The sequence below is a fragment of the Cariama cristata genome, unplaced genomic scaffold (assembly GCF_000690535.1).
Source record: "Cariama cristata isolate BGI_N322 unplaced genomic scaffold, ASM69053v1 scaffold20687, whole genome shotgun sequence".
Classification (NCBI taxonomy): Eukaryota; Metazoa; Chordata; class Aves; order Cariamiformes; family Cariamidae; genus Cariama; species Cariama cristata.
Genome location: NW_009627350.1, coordinates 764 through 17028, shown reverse-complemented (window position 1 = coordinate 17028; position 16265 = coordinate 764). Strand labels below are relative to the sequence as shown.

The 16265-nt window shown below is 48.3% G+C and overlaps 1 protein-coding gene across 1 annotated transcript in view; it reads left to right on the top strand.

The window, feature by feature from the left end:
- PHACTR4 (phosphatase and actin regulator 4) overlaps positions 1-15635 on the top strand; it is a 22446-nt gene extending 6811 nt beyond the window's left edge. The window contains exons 2-13 of the mRNA XM_009704420.1: positions 1709-1885; positions 2290-2370; positions 5511-5675; positions 5806-6165; positions 9537-10119; positions 10835-11058; positions 11524-11674; positions 12133-12188; positions 13063-13124; positions 13931-14068; positions 14481-14557; positions 15164-15635. Coding sequence (XP_009702722.1) covers positions 1709-1885; positions 2290-2370; positions 5511-5675; positions 5806-6165; positions 9537-10119; positions 10835-11058; positions 11524-11674; positions 12133-12188; positions 13063-13124; positions 13931-14068; positions 14481-14557; positions 15164-15179 — 2090 coding nt within the window. The 3' untranslated portion in view covers positions 15180-15635. The remainder of the gene's footprint in view (positions 1-1708; positions 1886-2289; positions 2371-5510; positions 5676-5805; positions 6166-9536; positions 10120-10834; positions 11059-11523; positions 11675-12132; positions 12189-13062; positions 13125-13930; positions 14069-14480; positions 14558-15163) is intronic.
- The last annotated feature ends 630 nt before the right edge of the window (positions 15636-16265 follow it).

The window sequence follows — 16265 nt, the reverse complement described above, 5'->3', positions numbered from 1 at the left end:
TCCTGCTGATTGGTACAGTGGCACTTCGTTGTCACTCCAGCCTCCCAGTAAACTGGAGTCCTGGACTGCCTTTCCTCTTCCTCCGTCATGTGGTTAAAGACTGCACTTCTCGCATGTGATCTAGACCCTCCTACCAAAATACTCTCCATTTTCCCTTGTGCTGCTAGCATGGGCTCTGTTGCTGTTTCTCTTCCCTATTATTCAGTGATCTTACATTTAATTTGTGCTCAAACTGAAAAATCGGGGTCCGTCTGTCCTGCAGTGTTGCACAGAGACAACCTGTCCCCAGCCCAGCCTATTTGTTTTTCCTGTTTGTTTTCCCCTCTCCTGAATCTGCTCTGCCCCATGTTGACAGCAATCTGCTTTTTCACATCTGGGTCCATATCCTTGGTGGATACGTAGGATATAGCAGATACGTTACTACCTCTTTGTCCTAGGTGCAAAATGGCTTTCCCCTAAAATTCTTTTCCCAGTCTCTTAACCTCAGGAGATGGGAGTCTTGGCTGAACTTTCCGCGTTGCCTATGGGGTATTGTCTCTTCTGCAGGCACGTCATACAGGCTTGTCTGAAGTTGACTAAAAGGTCTTTTGTGATCCCAGAAGACTTGCAAACTCCAGAACGTTTGACTTAGAGGCTCAAAAATAAGACACGCAAGTGCAATTTGTAACACGGCACCTCAGCCCGCGGTATGCAGCATTTGGCAGGGCTGCGTCGTAGGACTGTAGGAAGTCTCGAGGCTCTGTTCTCGATAGTGCGTGTTTCCACGGAGTTCTGCGACACTGCTTGGGTGCTCCTGTCTCTTTGCAGTGCTGATGCCAAGGGATTCTCGGTCTGTAAATTAAGATCATGATGCAGGCCACCAGCTGGCTTCACTTAGGTTGTGTGCACTCTGATTATTTTTTTTTTATTATTTTTGCAGGCGTTGCTAGATTCTGCTGATTGTAAGTGTTCCCTTATGTTTCATCAAATACCCAGAAAACAGCAACACCAGGCAAGCCAGAATTGACAGTCACCAGCTTAGCATTTCATGCTCTGGTTCTGCTTTGCAAGTTGTTTCTTTATGAGCTTTTTTTTGTTGCAGCAAGTTGGGGGTTTTTTGTGTGTCCCTTCCCGCCTCCGTGTCCTTCTTGTGGTGTTCTCCAGAGACTTTGAGTACAGTAGGTGGAGCGCAGGCCTGTATTGTGTTGCTTTCCTGTGTAGTTGTTGCTCTTGGCCAGCTTTGCTGGCCTTATTTATAGCAGGGAAAATCAGAGAGACTAAGTTCTAGCACATACAGCTGTTGTAATGGGTCTGGTAACTTCAGTGTGTGTAGATAGTCATGGAAGGCGGCTCTGCAGTCTGGAAGGTATTTGTGTTCATGTAATTACTTGTGTCTAGCACCAGTGGCTTCCAACTGAAGATGAGAAACTGCAGCAAAGTGATTTGTGTTCCTTGGGTGAAGCTGTGACACTGCAAATTTTAAACTAATCTTTGTTTTGTTAGAAAGCCTTTTATCGGTTACACTTTGCTCTGTTAACATTGCAAACCCCCACTCTTGTCTCCCCAAGCTAATGTGAAATGCTGACGGGTTACGTGAAGGCATGGAGTCTTGCTACCTTCTTTGCATGAATGTGTGCCACCGTTTCCCAGTATGCAAGGGGCAGGCTGGTGGGAGATGGCAGCTGTTATCTGCAGCACAAAGGTAACTTCTTTGTTCTTTTCCATGCAGCTGAAGAGGTGGATCACCCCCCAACTGATGCTAGCATGGGGGTAGATGTTTTGGAATCGGGTGACACCACACCTCCTACAAAGAGGAAAAGCAAGTTCTCAGGCTTTGGCAAGATCTTCAAACCCTGGAAGTGGAGGAAAAAGAAAAGCAGTGACAAATTTAAGGAGACTTCGGAAGGTAGAGTAACTGGGGCTGGGTGAGAGTACCTTCCTCCGCTTGGTAAACCTGCCATTAGCCATCTGGCTAGTAAGAAGGGTTTGCTGACACAAGTAAGAACCAAAATGTGTCTTTGGTGATGGGCTGGCACCTGCAGTCTCTCCAAAAACACCTTGCCATGGAGCAGTAGTTTCAGACAAATAAATTCCTTTCTGGCAAGGAGCCTCCCTGAGCAGCTGTGGGGAGGCAGGGTTTGCTCCACGATCACCAGTCTAGTGTGAAGTGCAGGCCTGAACGTGCAGAGCCTCTTCCCTCCTCTTAATCCATGCAAAACCAGTGAAATTTGAAGCCCTTTAAAAAAAGTTATCTTCTTGAACTTCTAGTTTACCCTGTTTTCTGAGTGCTTTTTTTCAATTTAATATCAGTTTTAGAACGAAAGATTTCTATGCGAAAGCCAAGAGAGGAGCTGGTAAAAAGAGGGGTTCTGTTGGAAGACCCTGAGCAGGGTGAGTCTGCAAATGAACTTCTCCTCCTGTCTGTGTTCTGCGTAGCTGATCTTCCTCTGGCAAAACCTCACCCTTGCAGCCATTCTTTTTTGGGAGACAAATTTAAGGGCTCTTTGCTAATGTGGTTCCTTTCTGTTTGTCTTGCCCTTTTCAATATGTTTTCTCGTCTGACTTTTGCACCTGGGAAGGAAGGCAGCCTCTTCAGTTAGGAAGATGTTGCTAAGAAATCGCAATGCCTGTCTTGGACATCTTCCTGTCTTCTGCCAGGGGGGGTGGGAGGGTGTTCTGTGTGTCACTTCCTATCCTGTCCCTCTTGTATGTGTCCTGCTCCAGCCACCTTGTCATGTCCTGCTAAGCTCCTCTGTCACACTTGCAGTCACCATCTCCAGCTTGTTCTGATCCCATTCTGGACTGCACTCTAACCATTGTGGGAGAGGCACTGGCCTCGGAGCTCAGGTTCGAAGGGCTTGGGCTTGGAGAAAGAAACAAGTTGATGACTTCTGAGCTGCCTGGGTAGGGGCATTTCCTCAAAGAGTTACGGACAAGATGCTTCATGGTATGGTGTCATAGTTAGTCATGGCTAAGCTTATTGAAGCTTGTCCTGCTGTCAAAGAAGTCTTATCCCCTTTTCTGTTATCCCTTATGTCTCTGAGTTGGGGCCAACCTGACAAAATAACTTCTCAGCCAGATCAGTTCATCATTGAGTCACTTGGCTGTGTGTTGGGTACAAGGGAGGGGGCAGGAGCACGTGGTGGGATAGCAGCCCACCTCTCTGGGTGGCAGCAGGGTCTTTGCTTAGAGCAATGCACCTTAAAAGACATGTTGCAGAGGCAGCCTTAACCTAATGCAAATTTCAAGGTTTTTCTAAGAAAGATGCAAAGTGGAGGTGAAAAAGTGGTTTTCAGACCAAACTGCTAAAAGCGAAACTGAGAGGAAAACTCTTAACACAGTTGTTTGCAGCTACACTGTAATGAAAGCCATCTACAGCTACCAGAGGGTGTAAATGCTGGGCTGGAGGAACCGTTCCCTGGGGTACAAAAGTGTTTGAGGTCACAGGATGGAAACTGCGGAAGAGAGATCAAACGCTTTGGGTAACAAACTTCCAGCTAGAGATGACAGAGGAGAGATGTTCCAAACTGTAAGGGTGTAACAGAAGCATGGCTAAGAGATGGAATTATTTTCTGCTTTGAGTCATCTGATCTGGCTTAAGAAACAGAAGATGACTATAATCTGGACAAAGTGCAAACCCAAGGTATGAGGGAGCAGTCAGTATTGTCAGGAGGGTTAGATTAGAAAGCACATTATCTTAATCCCTTCTATGAGTTTAAGACACTTGGGCAGTCATAAGACGGTGATGGTAGGTTATTGTATTTGCTTGCAATTCTAAAACCTGCTCTTACAAGGTCAGTTAATTTTCTTAAGGGAAAATATGCTGGAAACACTTTGAGACTAGTAAGTGAGGAGGTAGGGAAGAGGTGCAGTGGAGGCTTTCAAACCTGGGGCAGCCGGGAGAGGCGGCCCTGCTGCTCTCTGGGCCGGTGGTCAGGAGGTTGTGCTGGCCTGACTGTGACAGAAGAAGATAGCGTTGGACTGTCTTGACCTTGAAGGAGGTCACTGGAACTGATGTCGAGAGTAAAGGGGGTGTGAGGAGGCCATCAGGAGCGTTCTGCATATGCTGCAGGTCCCTGCCAGAGAAGGCACACAAGGTTTGAGTGGTAAGGAAAGCTGGATCATGCTGTTCCTGCCTCACCTGAGGAAGACTTCAGCTAGCCAGAGGCAATTGCTGCTATAAGAAGCTGTAGCTCATCTCTTGAGTTTCAGCCCTGGCCGGGGAGGAAACTCGCTCTTGTTGCTGTCTGTACTTTCTGCGTTTCAGGGAAGGGCAGCTAAGCAAGCAAGGCAGCACAGTCTTCCATCTCCTCTCAGGAACCAAGGCTATTTTATTTTTCTTTGTAGGAAAGAAAGCCCAGGGAACTTTGACTTCTTGGCATCTTGTGTTTTCAGCCTCTGAATAACACCAGGTTAGGGAAGGGGAGGTAATATCCTGCGGGGGAGAGGAGGGGTGAAGCGAGCAGTGGAATAAATCATCAAAAATCAGAGCAACAGAGCATGCTGGGGTCTGACAGCTATGGGGCCCATGATGCCATACACTGAACGTGTTTGAGAGACAGTAGACTGGAAATGCTAAGGATTTTTAGTCAACTTGGTGATGTATCTATTCAAATTTTCTCAAGTTGGAAAGCAGTCAAAATGGGCAATGCCCCATTAGAGTGGATGCTAAGTCTGATTTTGAGAATAATATTATCAAGCGTTTGTCCTGTCAGGGCAATTACAGAGGCAGAAAATGGTTGAGTATTTCCTCCTTGTGACTAGGGCTTTAAGTGCTCTCAAAAGCACAGGCTGAAGAGAGGATGGGTTTTTTTCCAAAAGAAGTCTTGGTTCTAACATTTGGGGAAACACCATGCTAGAATCTGTAAAAGCAGAAATAGTCAAGATGAACTACATCAGATTCTGGAGATGCTATCATTATATCTGATTAAAACAAAGGTTTAAAAATGAGGAAATATGCCTTGCTGTGGGATGTTTTGGGTAGAGCAGTGATTTTTGTGCCAAATTCAGGGTGGAAACAGAAGTTAAATAAAGGTGCTTCAACTGATTTTAAGACTTTTATCAAAATCTGTTATTGCATGTCCAATAGATTATTTGACTAGTGTTGGGATTTGTATTGCAGCAGAGAATTTGTGAATACTCTGTAATGATGGGTAGATATAAAAGCTGCTGGTGGTTTTTGACTGCAATTGCAACTTCCTTGGGCCATGGTCTAGCACTGGGCACGGTAGTCTTAAATGCAGTAGCATTCTTTCTAAACAAGGTGGTAGATTAAGAGTCTGCTGAAGGAGAAAAACACTTGATGGGATACAGTTTTGCTTGTTGATAATGAAGTCAAGAGCTCTCAGCTTCAGCTAGTTGGTGTTGCTGTGTACTCCTCTGCAGACAGTAGACTGAAGACCAGCTGTTTTAGAAACCAGAGAGAAGCTGGTGTGGATCGATGGCAGTTCAGTCAGCTCAGCTGTATCTCCTCCGTCTCCTGCTTTCTGAGTGTTTTCTGTTTGCTCCTCTCCCTTCCCATCCCCTTGCAGATGCTGAAGAACCAGAGAAGCTGAATCCGCCTCCACTGAAGAATGGCCACACGGTCCCAATCGGTGGTCCTGGGGTTTGTAACCTGGCCAGCCAGGAGGAAGAGGCCACAAAGCCATCCAGCCTTAGGAAGCCCGCTCCAGCTGAGGAACCAAAGAAAAGGCAGGGTAAGAAACCAGATGTGTGCAAAATCGGGTGCTTCAGATTCTCCCAGGACAAGTTTTGAATTCTCATCTGATTTTTCTCACCCTTCTCTGGGCCCTGCAGTCTCTTAAACTGAGCTGTCTCATATTGCAGGCTCCTCCAGCAGCCACTCTGGGCCTGAACTGGAAACACCTCAGGAGCCGTACATTCCCAGACAGCCTCTGCTTCCTCCAAAAAGACCTCCCTCCACATCCCAGGAGGCAAATGAAGCACAGGCAAAGGATCCAACGCCTGCCAGCAGCACTGCAAAAACTGCACCCTCCACCACAGCTGCTGTTGCAGCAAAGACAGTCAATTCCACAGCTGCCCCTTCCCCAGCCCCCAGGACTCTGCCCCCTGCTCTTGCCAGTGCCAACACTACTGCTCCCACAAGTACAACCAGCACAGCTCCTGCCAAACAGGCTCCTGTCCCTCCTCCCAAACCTGTCAACAGAAATAGCAACTCAGTCATAGGTAAGTGCCTCCATAAGCTGCTTTGTGTACCCTGGGATGTTCTGGAGCCCTTGCTCCGAGAGTCTCTTCCCTTTGTAAGGGAACATATTTTTTTTTTTAGTATGATGTATCATGAATGTCTGACCATCTTTCCTGAATACAGTCCAGTTTGGACTCAGAAGATCTGCCAGTGTTTAGGCAGGGCACACATGTGCTGAGAACAATGTAATTACTGGAGTCTTCTGCCGTGAGCCATCCAGTCTGTCAGATGTGCCTGTTTCCGACAGCTACCTGCAGGAGGGAATCCCTGCCTGCTTTTGGCAGGAGCGCGGGTGGTGCAAGGAGAGGGGAAGAGATTTCTCTGTGGACTGTAAGACAGCGTCTTTGAGTGATGCTTTGCTGAGGGCTGGGATTCAGCTGTGGACAGCTGCGATTGGTGGATGGTGTATGAGATTTTTGCTTTGTGAGACTGTGGTCAGTGAGAATTGATACTTGCAGGGAAAAAAAACAAACCAAACAAACAAAAAACCAAAACAAAAAAATCCACATGACTCCACACAATGTCTGTTATGGCTGTCACTGCTGGACTGTGCGGTTTCCACTTAGTGCAGAGAGGCCAGGAGCTGGCAGGGATAATTCAGATTTCCCTGGTTATACTTAGGCACCTTCCCTAAGGTCTGTGGCTAGGGTATTGCCGTATTGGTCTTGTCCTATGGATAAATCAGCTCAACTATAATTTGAGCTGAATCTTCCCACTTAAAGAATTAAACATCTTTATCTCTAACTTTTCTAAGCAGAAGATCTGGGGAGACTTTCTTAAAGCTGAATGAGCCCCTGCTCTCTTTAGGAATTTTACAGGTCTGAACGATGCAACGTTGCTGGAGTAAATGAGACAACTTCCATCTGCTTGATAGCCTGTTCATATTTCACAGACTCCCTGCTAATCTTTGGACTGGATTAGCAGAGGCTAGTACAGATCTGGAGGGAGGTTCCTGGGAAGATCAATCAGGTCTGCACTGTTATCACAGAAACTGGAGGTGTTACCCAGGTGTGGTTTGGGAGGCAGTGGTAGAAGCTTAGATCGTGTGGAGGTTACCATCTGACATAGCCTGGGCCGCTGCTTTCAGTATGAACTGCATCATTCTGTTCTGCTTGGGGGCTTCTCCTTGCTCTAGCAGGTTTTGCAAGTGACCTTGATATGGTGTTAAACACTCCTGTATGCCAGACCAGCTTGATTAGTCTGACCATGCCTGAGCACTTGATGAAATACTTTCTTGTTTTCTTTAAGCTGCTTGCACACATCACAGATGGTATTTGAAATGCCCCAGTGCTAATTGCAGGAGGTACTTGTGGAACAAAAAATGTGGCTGGAGACAGCAGTCTATCAAACCTACGTCCAGACCCAGCCTGTGCCTCTCCCCAACAATACAGGGCTGGGCTGGGTGCACCTGGGGCTGCAGGGGTGTGGAGGGGAGGAGAGGAGAGCAGCCAGCCCCTCTCTTGTCTCCTGGATGAGAATGCGGATGCAGAGAGAGGCTTTTGCAGCTCTCTGCAGGGCCATGCATCCGGCATGATGGAGCTGTAACTGCAGCATGTATGGAGTCATTGTTCTGCGAGCCTTGTTTTGTTGTGGTGGATAAACAGCAGCGGTGGAATTGGCTTCATGAGCTCTCCACAGGTCTCTGATTCAGGCATGTGTGTGCGTTTGTGCTGCTGTTGTAACCTAAGGCAGGGGAGGACTGTTAATGTGCAGATCGCCCCTTTGTTCCCTCGTGAAGATGCTCCCTTATGTTCATTCTCCGAGCAGTTCTGGTGTCTGATGCAGTAGCTGAAAATAAAGCTCAGGACTGGGGAGTGGGAATTTAATCAGCGTCAGCTTGAAAAAGCAAGTGGGGCAAACGGTGCTGTCCTGCTGGCTGGGAACTTGGCCGGCGACAAAGTTCATGTAGGCTTTTTTTTGGATCTGGCCGCGGTGGCCTGCCACAAGAGGTTGTGCCACTTGGTGCACTGGGTTTATCGCACTGAAGGGAGATGGGCTGGCTCTGGAGGATGCTCTGAGCGGCACCCAGCCCTTTTCTGTCTCTTCCTTCTGCCAGCTACTCGCTCCATTTTAAGTTCTGTTATTACCCAAAGGTGACTTGAGCCTGGTCCTGCCAGGCTTCAAGCACTGCTGAAGAGATACTGGAATCCCTCTGGGCTGAAGTTGATGGATGCTGAGGGCACTCGGTGTTTCGCACAATCTGGCCCTTAATCTGTAAGGGGAAAGTCCGAAAATGCTAAACATCCCAAAAATGCGCCCACCTCTCTCCAGTTATGCAGCTTTCTCTGGGTGAAGCACTCCCCGCTCGCAGCACCCTCGTGTGGTGTCTGGTTCTGCAGATTCCTCCCAGCTCCACGCTGGGGCCGCTGCTGTGTGACCATCACCTGCTCCAGGTGAAATGTGCAGTAAATCTGATCCTCTTCAAGCAGATGGGCAAAACCTTTCCAAGCCGAAGAAGCCGTTCATACATGAATGTTAAAGGCTGCAGACTCCTAAAGTGAGAGCAGTCTTCACTGGTGCAGCTTCTTCCCTAGGAACCAAGGGGTGTCTGAGGAACCTGAGATTGCCTGCTGCAGGCATTTTCCATGATATGACAAGGTCTCCGTTTCTCCCTCTCTCCTCCATCACACAGGAGATGAAGTCTATGTCATAGACTCAACGCTCTTAGGTATTTTTGGCAGTTTTGCTAGTTATTTTGTAGTTGCAGAGAAGTTTATATGGGGCTTAAGAAACAGAGTGTGGAGGGGGTAGAGCAGAACCTCATCCTGAAACAAGCGGGAGCTGCTGCCAGCAAGGTGTTCTTGGGCTGGGTCTGGCGGATGAATGGAAATGGGGAGAGCACATTGCTGCTTGCAGTTCTGCTGACTTTTGCCTTTGAGTGAGACTTCGAGAAGGTGTTTGTTTTTCTTTAATGTGCGAGGGAGCCATTAACACAACTGGAGTCTGGGGTGTCCTGAATGTCTTGGATTCCTTTGCAAACTGATGCTGTAAATATAGCCATAAAGTGCCCTACATACCTGTGTTCCTTGGCTGAGGCAGCCTGCTGATCTGGGTGAGCTCCATCTGCTGTCACTTGAGGGCTGGTGCTGTTTCTCTCTTCCCAAAGCAGCAGGATGCACAGACCTCTCCCAGCCTGCTTGTTTCTGGCTGCTCTCCCAAGTCTTACCTTTGCTGCGGAAAGGACAAACTAGAGGCTTGCAACCTGGTTATTTCTGGCTCTGTGTTTTAGCAAAAAAGCAACAGAGATTGCTTGGTCCAGGGCTCCGAGTGCTTTGCCATGCTTATTCCACACTGGTGAAGGATATCTGGAAAACTCGTTAAATATAGTGACTTTTGTGGTTTTTATTTTCAGCTGAACTTTCTCAAGCAATGAACAGCGGTACAGGCTTGTCCAAGCCTTCCCCTCCTCTCCCACCAAAGAGAGGCCTCCTGCCTAACAACACGTCAGAGGCAGCTATCACTTCCAAGCTCCCGAATGACAGGACAGTGACAGCTAACCGCCCTGCACCGATAACGATGCACATCACCTCTGCTTACCCGCCACCCTCGCCTTCGCCGCCACTGCCCACGCACATACCCCCGGAGCCTCCACGCATACCCTTGCCTGCTTCCACCCCTATCTTGGACCCTCCACGCTCCCTGGACCTACCCAAAGAGACTCTTCCTCCTCCTCCTGAAGACTTCAGGTCCTCAGAAGTGTCGAAGAGGACAGCAGAACAAGGGTTTGGTGAACCTCACGTGCTGCCTCGTCTGCCCCAAATCCCATTGCACATCCGTATCCAGCAGGCTCTGGCCAGTCCTCTGCCTGTCACCCCGCCTGCCGAGGGATCGCACAGGGCTCACTCGCTGCTCTTCGAGAACGATGGCTTTGGAGAAGACAGTGGCACCCTGGGTAGGACGAGGTCCCTGCCTGTCACCATCGAGATGCTGAAAGTGTGAGTACCTCCTGTAGACGTGTCCAGTAAACACCTAGCAGTGGTGCAGGTCATGCTGAGCGCTGACATGTTGGTGTCATACTCCCTACTTCTGCGGGGCTGTGATGGTGAAGGAGGGCTGTGGGCAGGGCTGGTTTCTTTGCTGTTTTTTGCAACAGCCTAGAAACCATTTTGCCTGTTGGCTGAATCTGTGTTTCAGCCTCTTGGGAGGCCAGTACATTTTCCCCATTAAATTAACCCTGATTCTGGGATTTTGTTGCTCACAAAGGGAAATAGGTTCCAGACTACACATGCAGGCTGATGCCAGAAATCCAGGCCTGACCTGTCTTTAATTGCACCAAGACAAAACAGGGTCCTGGATTTCATCCATTTGTGGCCTTCCTTAGCCTTTCGTTTTGCAAAACAGAAGTGGGAAAAGGACTGTCCTGTGTTATAACAGAATGGAACCTGCAAGTCCCAAAGGAGCGGGGTGAGAGGGCTGTTTGGGTCTGCAAAGAACCTGCCTCTGGCATTTCCTCTGCCAGAGCTCCCTGTGCTTTTTTTGGAGAGAGGACTTTGGGCAGGATCCTGGGGTGGCTGTTGTATCTCTGGTTCCTGGGCTATGCACAGACCTGCTTTCTAGGGGCTGGGAAGAGCTAACAAGGTGTTGATCTCAGGAGTATTTCCCAGCCCCCGTGGCATGTGTTAAGAGATGTAATAGTGTGCTTCTTGTTAGTCCAGACGATGAGGAAGAGGAAGACGATGACCAGGAAGAGGAGCAGAATTTGGGCCCTCGTGTGTATATTGGAGATGTGCCATCTGTCACAGTCATCCCAAAACTGGTACCCCAGGTCCTGCCAGAGGAGCAGGAAGGAGATGAAGGGATGAGCGACTCTGACTCGGAGGGGCCCATCCTGTACAAAGATGACGAGGATGAGGAAGAAGATGAAAGCCATAACAGTAAGGCTTTGACATTGCAGCTGGCTTTTTTTTTTCCCTCTGCTGAACTAGTGCCTGGCTGTCTTGAGATCTGGATCAAAGAGCTAGTTCACACAGTGCTTCAAAGCAGCTGGTTCTTGGTTTCATGATGTACCACATGTACTCTTCCTCACTTTTTCAAAGGCTCTACAGCTAAACCTGTATGCTCATGTGCTGAGATGCATCCCCTCCAGTAGCAGATGGCTCCTGCAATAGCTTGTGCTGTCCCACCTGAAGAGGTGGGACAGGATTAGGTGAGCATGTGGGCATCACACAGAAACGCTGGCTCTCACTGTAGTGACTAGCTCTGGCTGGCTCTGGAGCTGTAGTGCAGAGCTTGGAAAACAAGCCTCAGGGAGAGCACAACTGCCAGGGGGACATGGCTCATATCGCTGTGCTCCGGCCCTGCCGTTTTCAGTCACGTCCCGTTGCTCTTCCTTCCCACAGGCACGCTGGCTAACAAAGTGAAGAGGAAAGACACACTAGCTATAAAGCTGGGGAATGCAACCATGCCGCAGGAGGAGAAGATTGTCTTCCCTCGTAAGAGCAAGGAGGAGTGGAACGAAATTCGGCACCAGATCGGGACGACACTGATCAGGTACGAAGAGTGGAGGAGCTGTTGGCACAGCATGTGAGGGGAGGGATTGGACAAAGCTGGTGCGTTGTTTAAGCAGCCTGTGCTGGAATATGATGGGTGGTTAGGCACTGGTGCTGGATCGGGACTGGGAGGCCAAGTGTTGCTTTTCCTCCTTGGTTACAAAAGTTGGAAGTTCCTCCTGGCGTTGAGCAATATCCCCTGCCAGGCCCCTGTTTCCAGAGGTGAAATGGGCTGGGAGAGGAAAATCTCAGAGACTACAGAAATGTTACTGCCATAAAAGACAGAGAGCGTATAAGATGCGGATAGATGCAGGCTGAGTGCCGATGCATTAGGTGGTGGATTAAGCTGGGGCTGGTGATAGTCCAGGCTCTGCTATCTGCTTGAGCTCCCTGCAAAGTTGCCTGTGAGCTTTTGAGAGGCCAGATAAAACATTACGCACTTGTCACACTTTTCTTTAGGCGACTAAGTCAGAGACCAACAGCAGAAGAACTGGAGCAGAGGAACATACTTCAACGTGAGTAGTGCTTCCCTAGTGGTCCTAAGTAATAAAATAAGTTTGCCTTTAATGTCTTAGTCCAGGTGTACCTGGAATCTGCTTTAAAAGTAGTGATGGAGCACTGTGCTCATTGTATTGCTGCAGTAAAGCAGTTCCACTATTTTTTTTCCCAGTACTTCGTTACCATCAGAAACTGGCTCTGGATAGAATCAGACTTTAGCAGCGGTACCAAGCAATACGATTCAAAGCATCATATTATAGAAAGGCTACCTGACACCGCAGGGCAAAGTATGTGAACTGGTTAAGACTCTGATGTTACCCAGCAAGGACTGTTAAAGGTGGTTTTGTTTGGGCTGGACTTTCATTTGTGGTCCAGACATTACAGCATTGTATTGCATGATCCAAAAAGCAGCAGTTCCTTGCTGTCAGTGGTGTTTCTCTTGGCTGTACCTTGCTCTGCAAAAGTTTTAAATAAACATCTTGAGGAAAGGGAAATGTCAGTTCAGGAAGTTTCCATTTAAAATATTTATCTGTGCTGTTATTCTCTTTAAACTATCAGTATAATAGCTTTGGGGAGGAGCAATCTGCAAAGCGGCTTGGATGTATTTTGACAATATGGCCATTAGTCTTTAACATACGCAGGGCTGGAGGGAATGACTCATTGGTGCTGCATCAAGGCCCATATATTGTCACTGTCAGTCGGGGGGGGCTTGGTGAGTAAGGGTATGGACTTACTGGACTGCGTTCTCTGCCTGTAGTAAGTGCAGGCATGGTGAGCTTTCAGATATGTAGATAATCTGATATAGTTCGATGCTCTCCTTTGTTCAAGTCCAGAAATCACTTTTCAAAGCCTGTGATGCTTACAGGAAAAATTTATTTTTCCCCTTGGCAGCGAAAAATGAAGCTGATCGTCAAGCTGAGAAGCGAGAGATCAAACGCAGGCTGACCAGAAAGGTACTGTTGGCCTCCGTGCTGTGATCGCCATCTGGCAGAGCTGTCGGGGATGGTGGTGGCTATGAGCACATCGTAGGTACCTTGCTGTGGGTGAAGTCACAGGGCTATTGTGTAAGTGTCCCTCGTGCCCTCTGACTGCCATGACTTTGGAACATGGACTGTCACCAACGGTGAGGCGTTGGCACTGCAGCCATGTCTGTCAGTGATGGATCTGAGCTGGCATCAAGCGTAACAAGCTAGATGAGAACTAAATTTGGCACCTGGCATTTGGAAGGTTTGCTGGTGCTGGCCTGGCTGTTTTAATGCAGTATTTCAGTGGCCACAATTTTCACAGCAAGCTTCCCAAAATCCATTTCTAAAGTAACAGCAGTGTGGGAGAAGCTGAGCAGAGCAACAGCTGCTTTTAGCTATTATGTCCACGTTACTTGTGGTTGTTACTTATGGCTGGTCCTGTGGGTATGAAATGTGAGCATGGCCTTTGCTGAAGCAGGGAATGGACTTGTTTGGTTTAGGGGTGTCACGCGGGGCTCACCCCTGTAATGGTAGTTCCCAAACCCCTCGGTGTCTTCCTTCTCCGTGGCAATGTGGCCTTGGTTCTGCCCTAGCCTGGCCTTATGATCCAAATGAGATTACGCTGTCTGTAAGAGGGTTTGCCTGTTCCCTTGCAGGCTGCAAGCAGGACCTGGCAGTATTTGTGGCTCAGGCCTAGTGAGGGAACTGGTTTTAGTTTTGCTCGGGATGCTTAGTCCTGAACTGCTTTGTGGACAAGGCACAAACTAACTTTCCTTGTTCTTGCTGGTGTTCAGCTTAGCCAAAGGCCTACGGTGGCAGAACTGCAGGCCAGGAAGATCCTGAGGTTTAACGAATATGTGGAAGTAACAGATGCTCAAGACTATGACCGGCGAGCAGATAAGCCATGGACAAAGCTAACACCAGCTGACAAGGTAACAGGGAGTGTCCAGTCCCCAGCTGTGGGGAGGGGAGCGAGATCAGTGTGTCCCACGCAAAAGGGCGGGAGCGAAGGAGACTTACTCTGTTCCTTTTTCCTTCACCGCTTCATCTTTCCCTCTGCCACCTCGCCAAGCACCACCTTCAAGTGTCCCTTCACCCACGTCTGCTGTACCCAGCCCTGCTTTCTGCCCCCTCCGTGGTGCCCAGGGGCCCAAGTGGGCATGGTCTACATGCCAGCGTGGCCTCTGCCAGCTTCTGAGTGATAGAAGAGGATGCAAAGTGCAGGGCACTGGTCAGGAGCGCTGCTCCTTGGAGGCTGAGGCAGGTCTAGGCAAGAAGCTGGCGGAGAAGCAAATATATATGCCTTAGCAGGAGATAAAAAAAGATTTCACCCTCTTTGTGTAGGCGGCCATCCGGAAGGAGCTGAATGAGTTTAAGAGCTGTGAAATGGAAGTCCACGAGGACAGCAGGCAGTTCACGAGGTGAGTGAGAGCGCATTACTCGTGTAGAGTTTCAGTCTTGTTGGGAGACTGTGCTGCAGGGGTGGAGCTGAGAGGCAAAACATTAAAACCTTAGAAAAATTACCTGTACAGCAGTTGGAGATTTACTGTCCCTTTCTGCCTTGGTGGTGCTGGGTGACTGGAAGAGTACCAGACATGAAGTGGGTGGTTCTTCCCTAAACTGGAAGTCCTGGAAACTCAAAGTGACCAGTGGCTTGTTTGAGCCGTATCCGAAACCAGTGTGACCTTGCAGCTGGAGTGTGCTTTTCTGGGCCTAGAGACATGTGCAGCAGAAGCCACAGCCACAAAACACCTTGGTAGTTGGCTCTGATATCTATGAAGTAACCTGTGGATCACAGCCCAAGTGATTCGTTTTCCCCCCGCCCTGAATTGCTCTGTGTGGCTGAGTGTTTGCAGAGCGCAAGAGCTTTCTAAGGCAGAGGTGAGATCATTTGATGTTAACAGCTTCACTGAGGGCTGAGTTCGGAGATAATTCAGTTTACTCTTTGTAGCCACCTGTAGTGCCTCTGTAACCATTTAACCTGAGTTCCCAGGATGACACTCAGATTTTTTTCACTTGGCTTTTAGGTACCATCGACCATAATCTTCCAAGAAGGGAGCAAGAGACCCGAGAGGCCTGGAAGTTCTCTGCGTCCCTCTCCTAGGCAATACAGCGAGGGTGGAACCTCGGCTCTTCCAAGATTTGCCTTCAAAACATATCCAGAAAAGGGCTTTTGGCCAGGGAAGGGGAATCCTGTCTGAATGTAGCATTTCACTGGAACAAACACGTCTCGAGTGCCATCAGGCTGGAACTGAACACTATACCTCGCACGGCTCAGCAATACGCCTCTGCTCTGGCACCAGCATCCCTGCCAGGAGACCATGCACATGTGAATGAACGGTTCGTTCCCCCAGCTCCCTTTCTCAGCCCGGACAAGGCCCAGTTCTAGGCTGTACATACTCCTTTTGGGGGTGTAACTCCCTCCTTCATTTCCTCCTCCTTACCAAGAGGAGGGGGGGGAAAGGCAGCTCTGAGTGTTGGAAAGCTGAGGAATGGAGGGTGAATGTGCTAGGAAGCACGTGTGTATATTAGCTGTGTACAGAGAACCCTGCGCAGATGCTGACCTGGCAGACAACTGACATGTGACTCGTAATTTTTTGGTTTTGCTTGTGTCTGTCATGTCCTTAATGTCCTGAATCACTACTGACCAACGGTTTGTTGTCCTGGAAGGGAATTGTATAGATATTAACATATGCTGCATCTTTTTATAAAAAAAAAAGAAAAGAAAAACAAAAACCACAACTTAAATGTATAAAACATTCCCTCCCCACTCTCTCACACTTGCTGTGATGTTAACAGATCTTGAGATATCTAGGCTTGTTTAACAAATTACAGAACCAGGAAAATGACTTGCCTTTTTAAAACTTTTTAATTTTGGGAAGCTGTGAGAGTAGTCAATTTTTTCTATTGTGGCTTCCTCTCAGATGTTTTTTACTCTCCCAAATCAGGGTGAAACTTGCCTTTTCTCATTTTTACAGCTAAACTTACTGGAAACTTGATAATTTCACTGTGTGGGTGGAAGGGAGGGGAAGAAGAGGTTTAAAAAGTGACCTTAAAAAGATACTCTTTCTCTTCTGAGAATGATCTCGTGTTGATTCTTCCTTAATGTGGGGTTTAAAAAAAAAAATA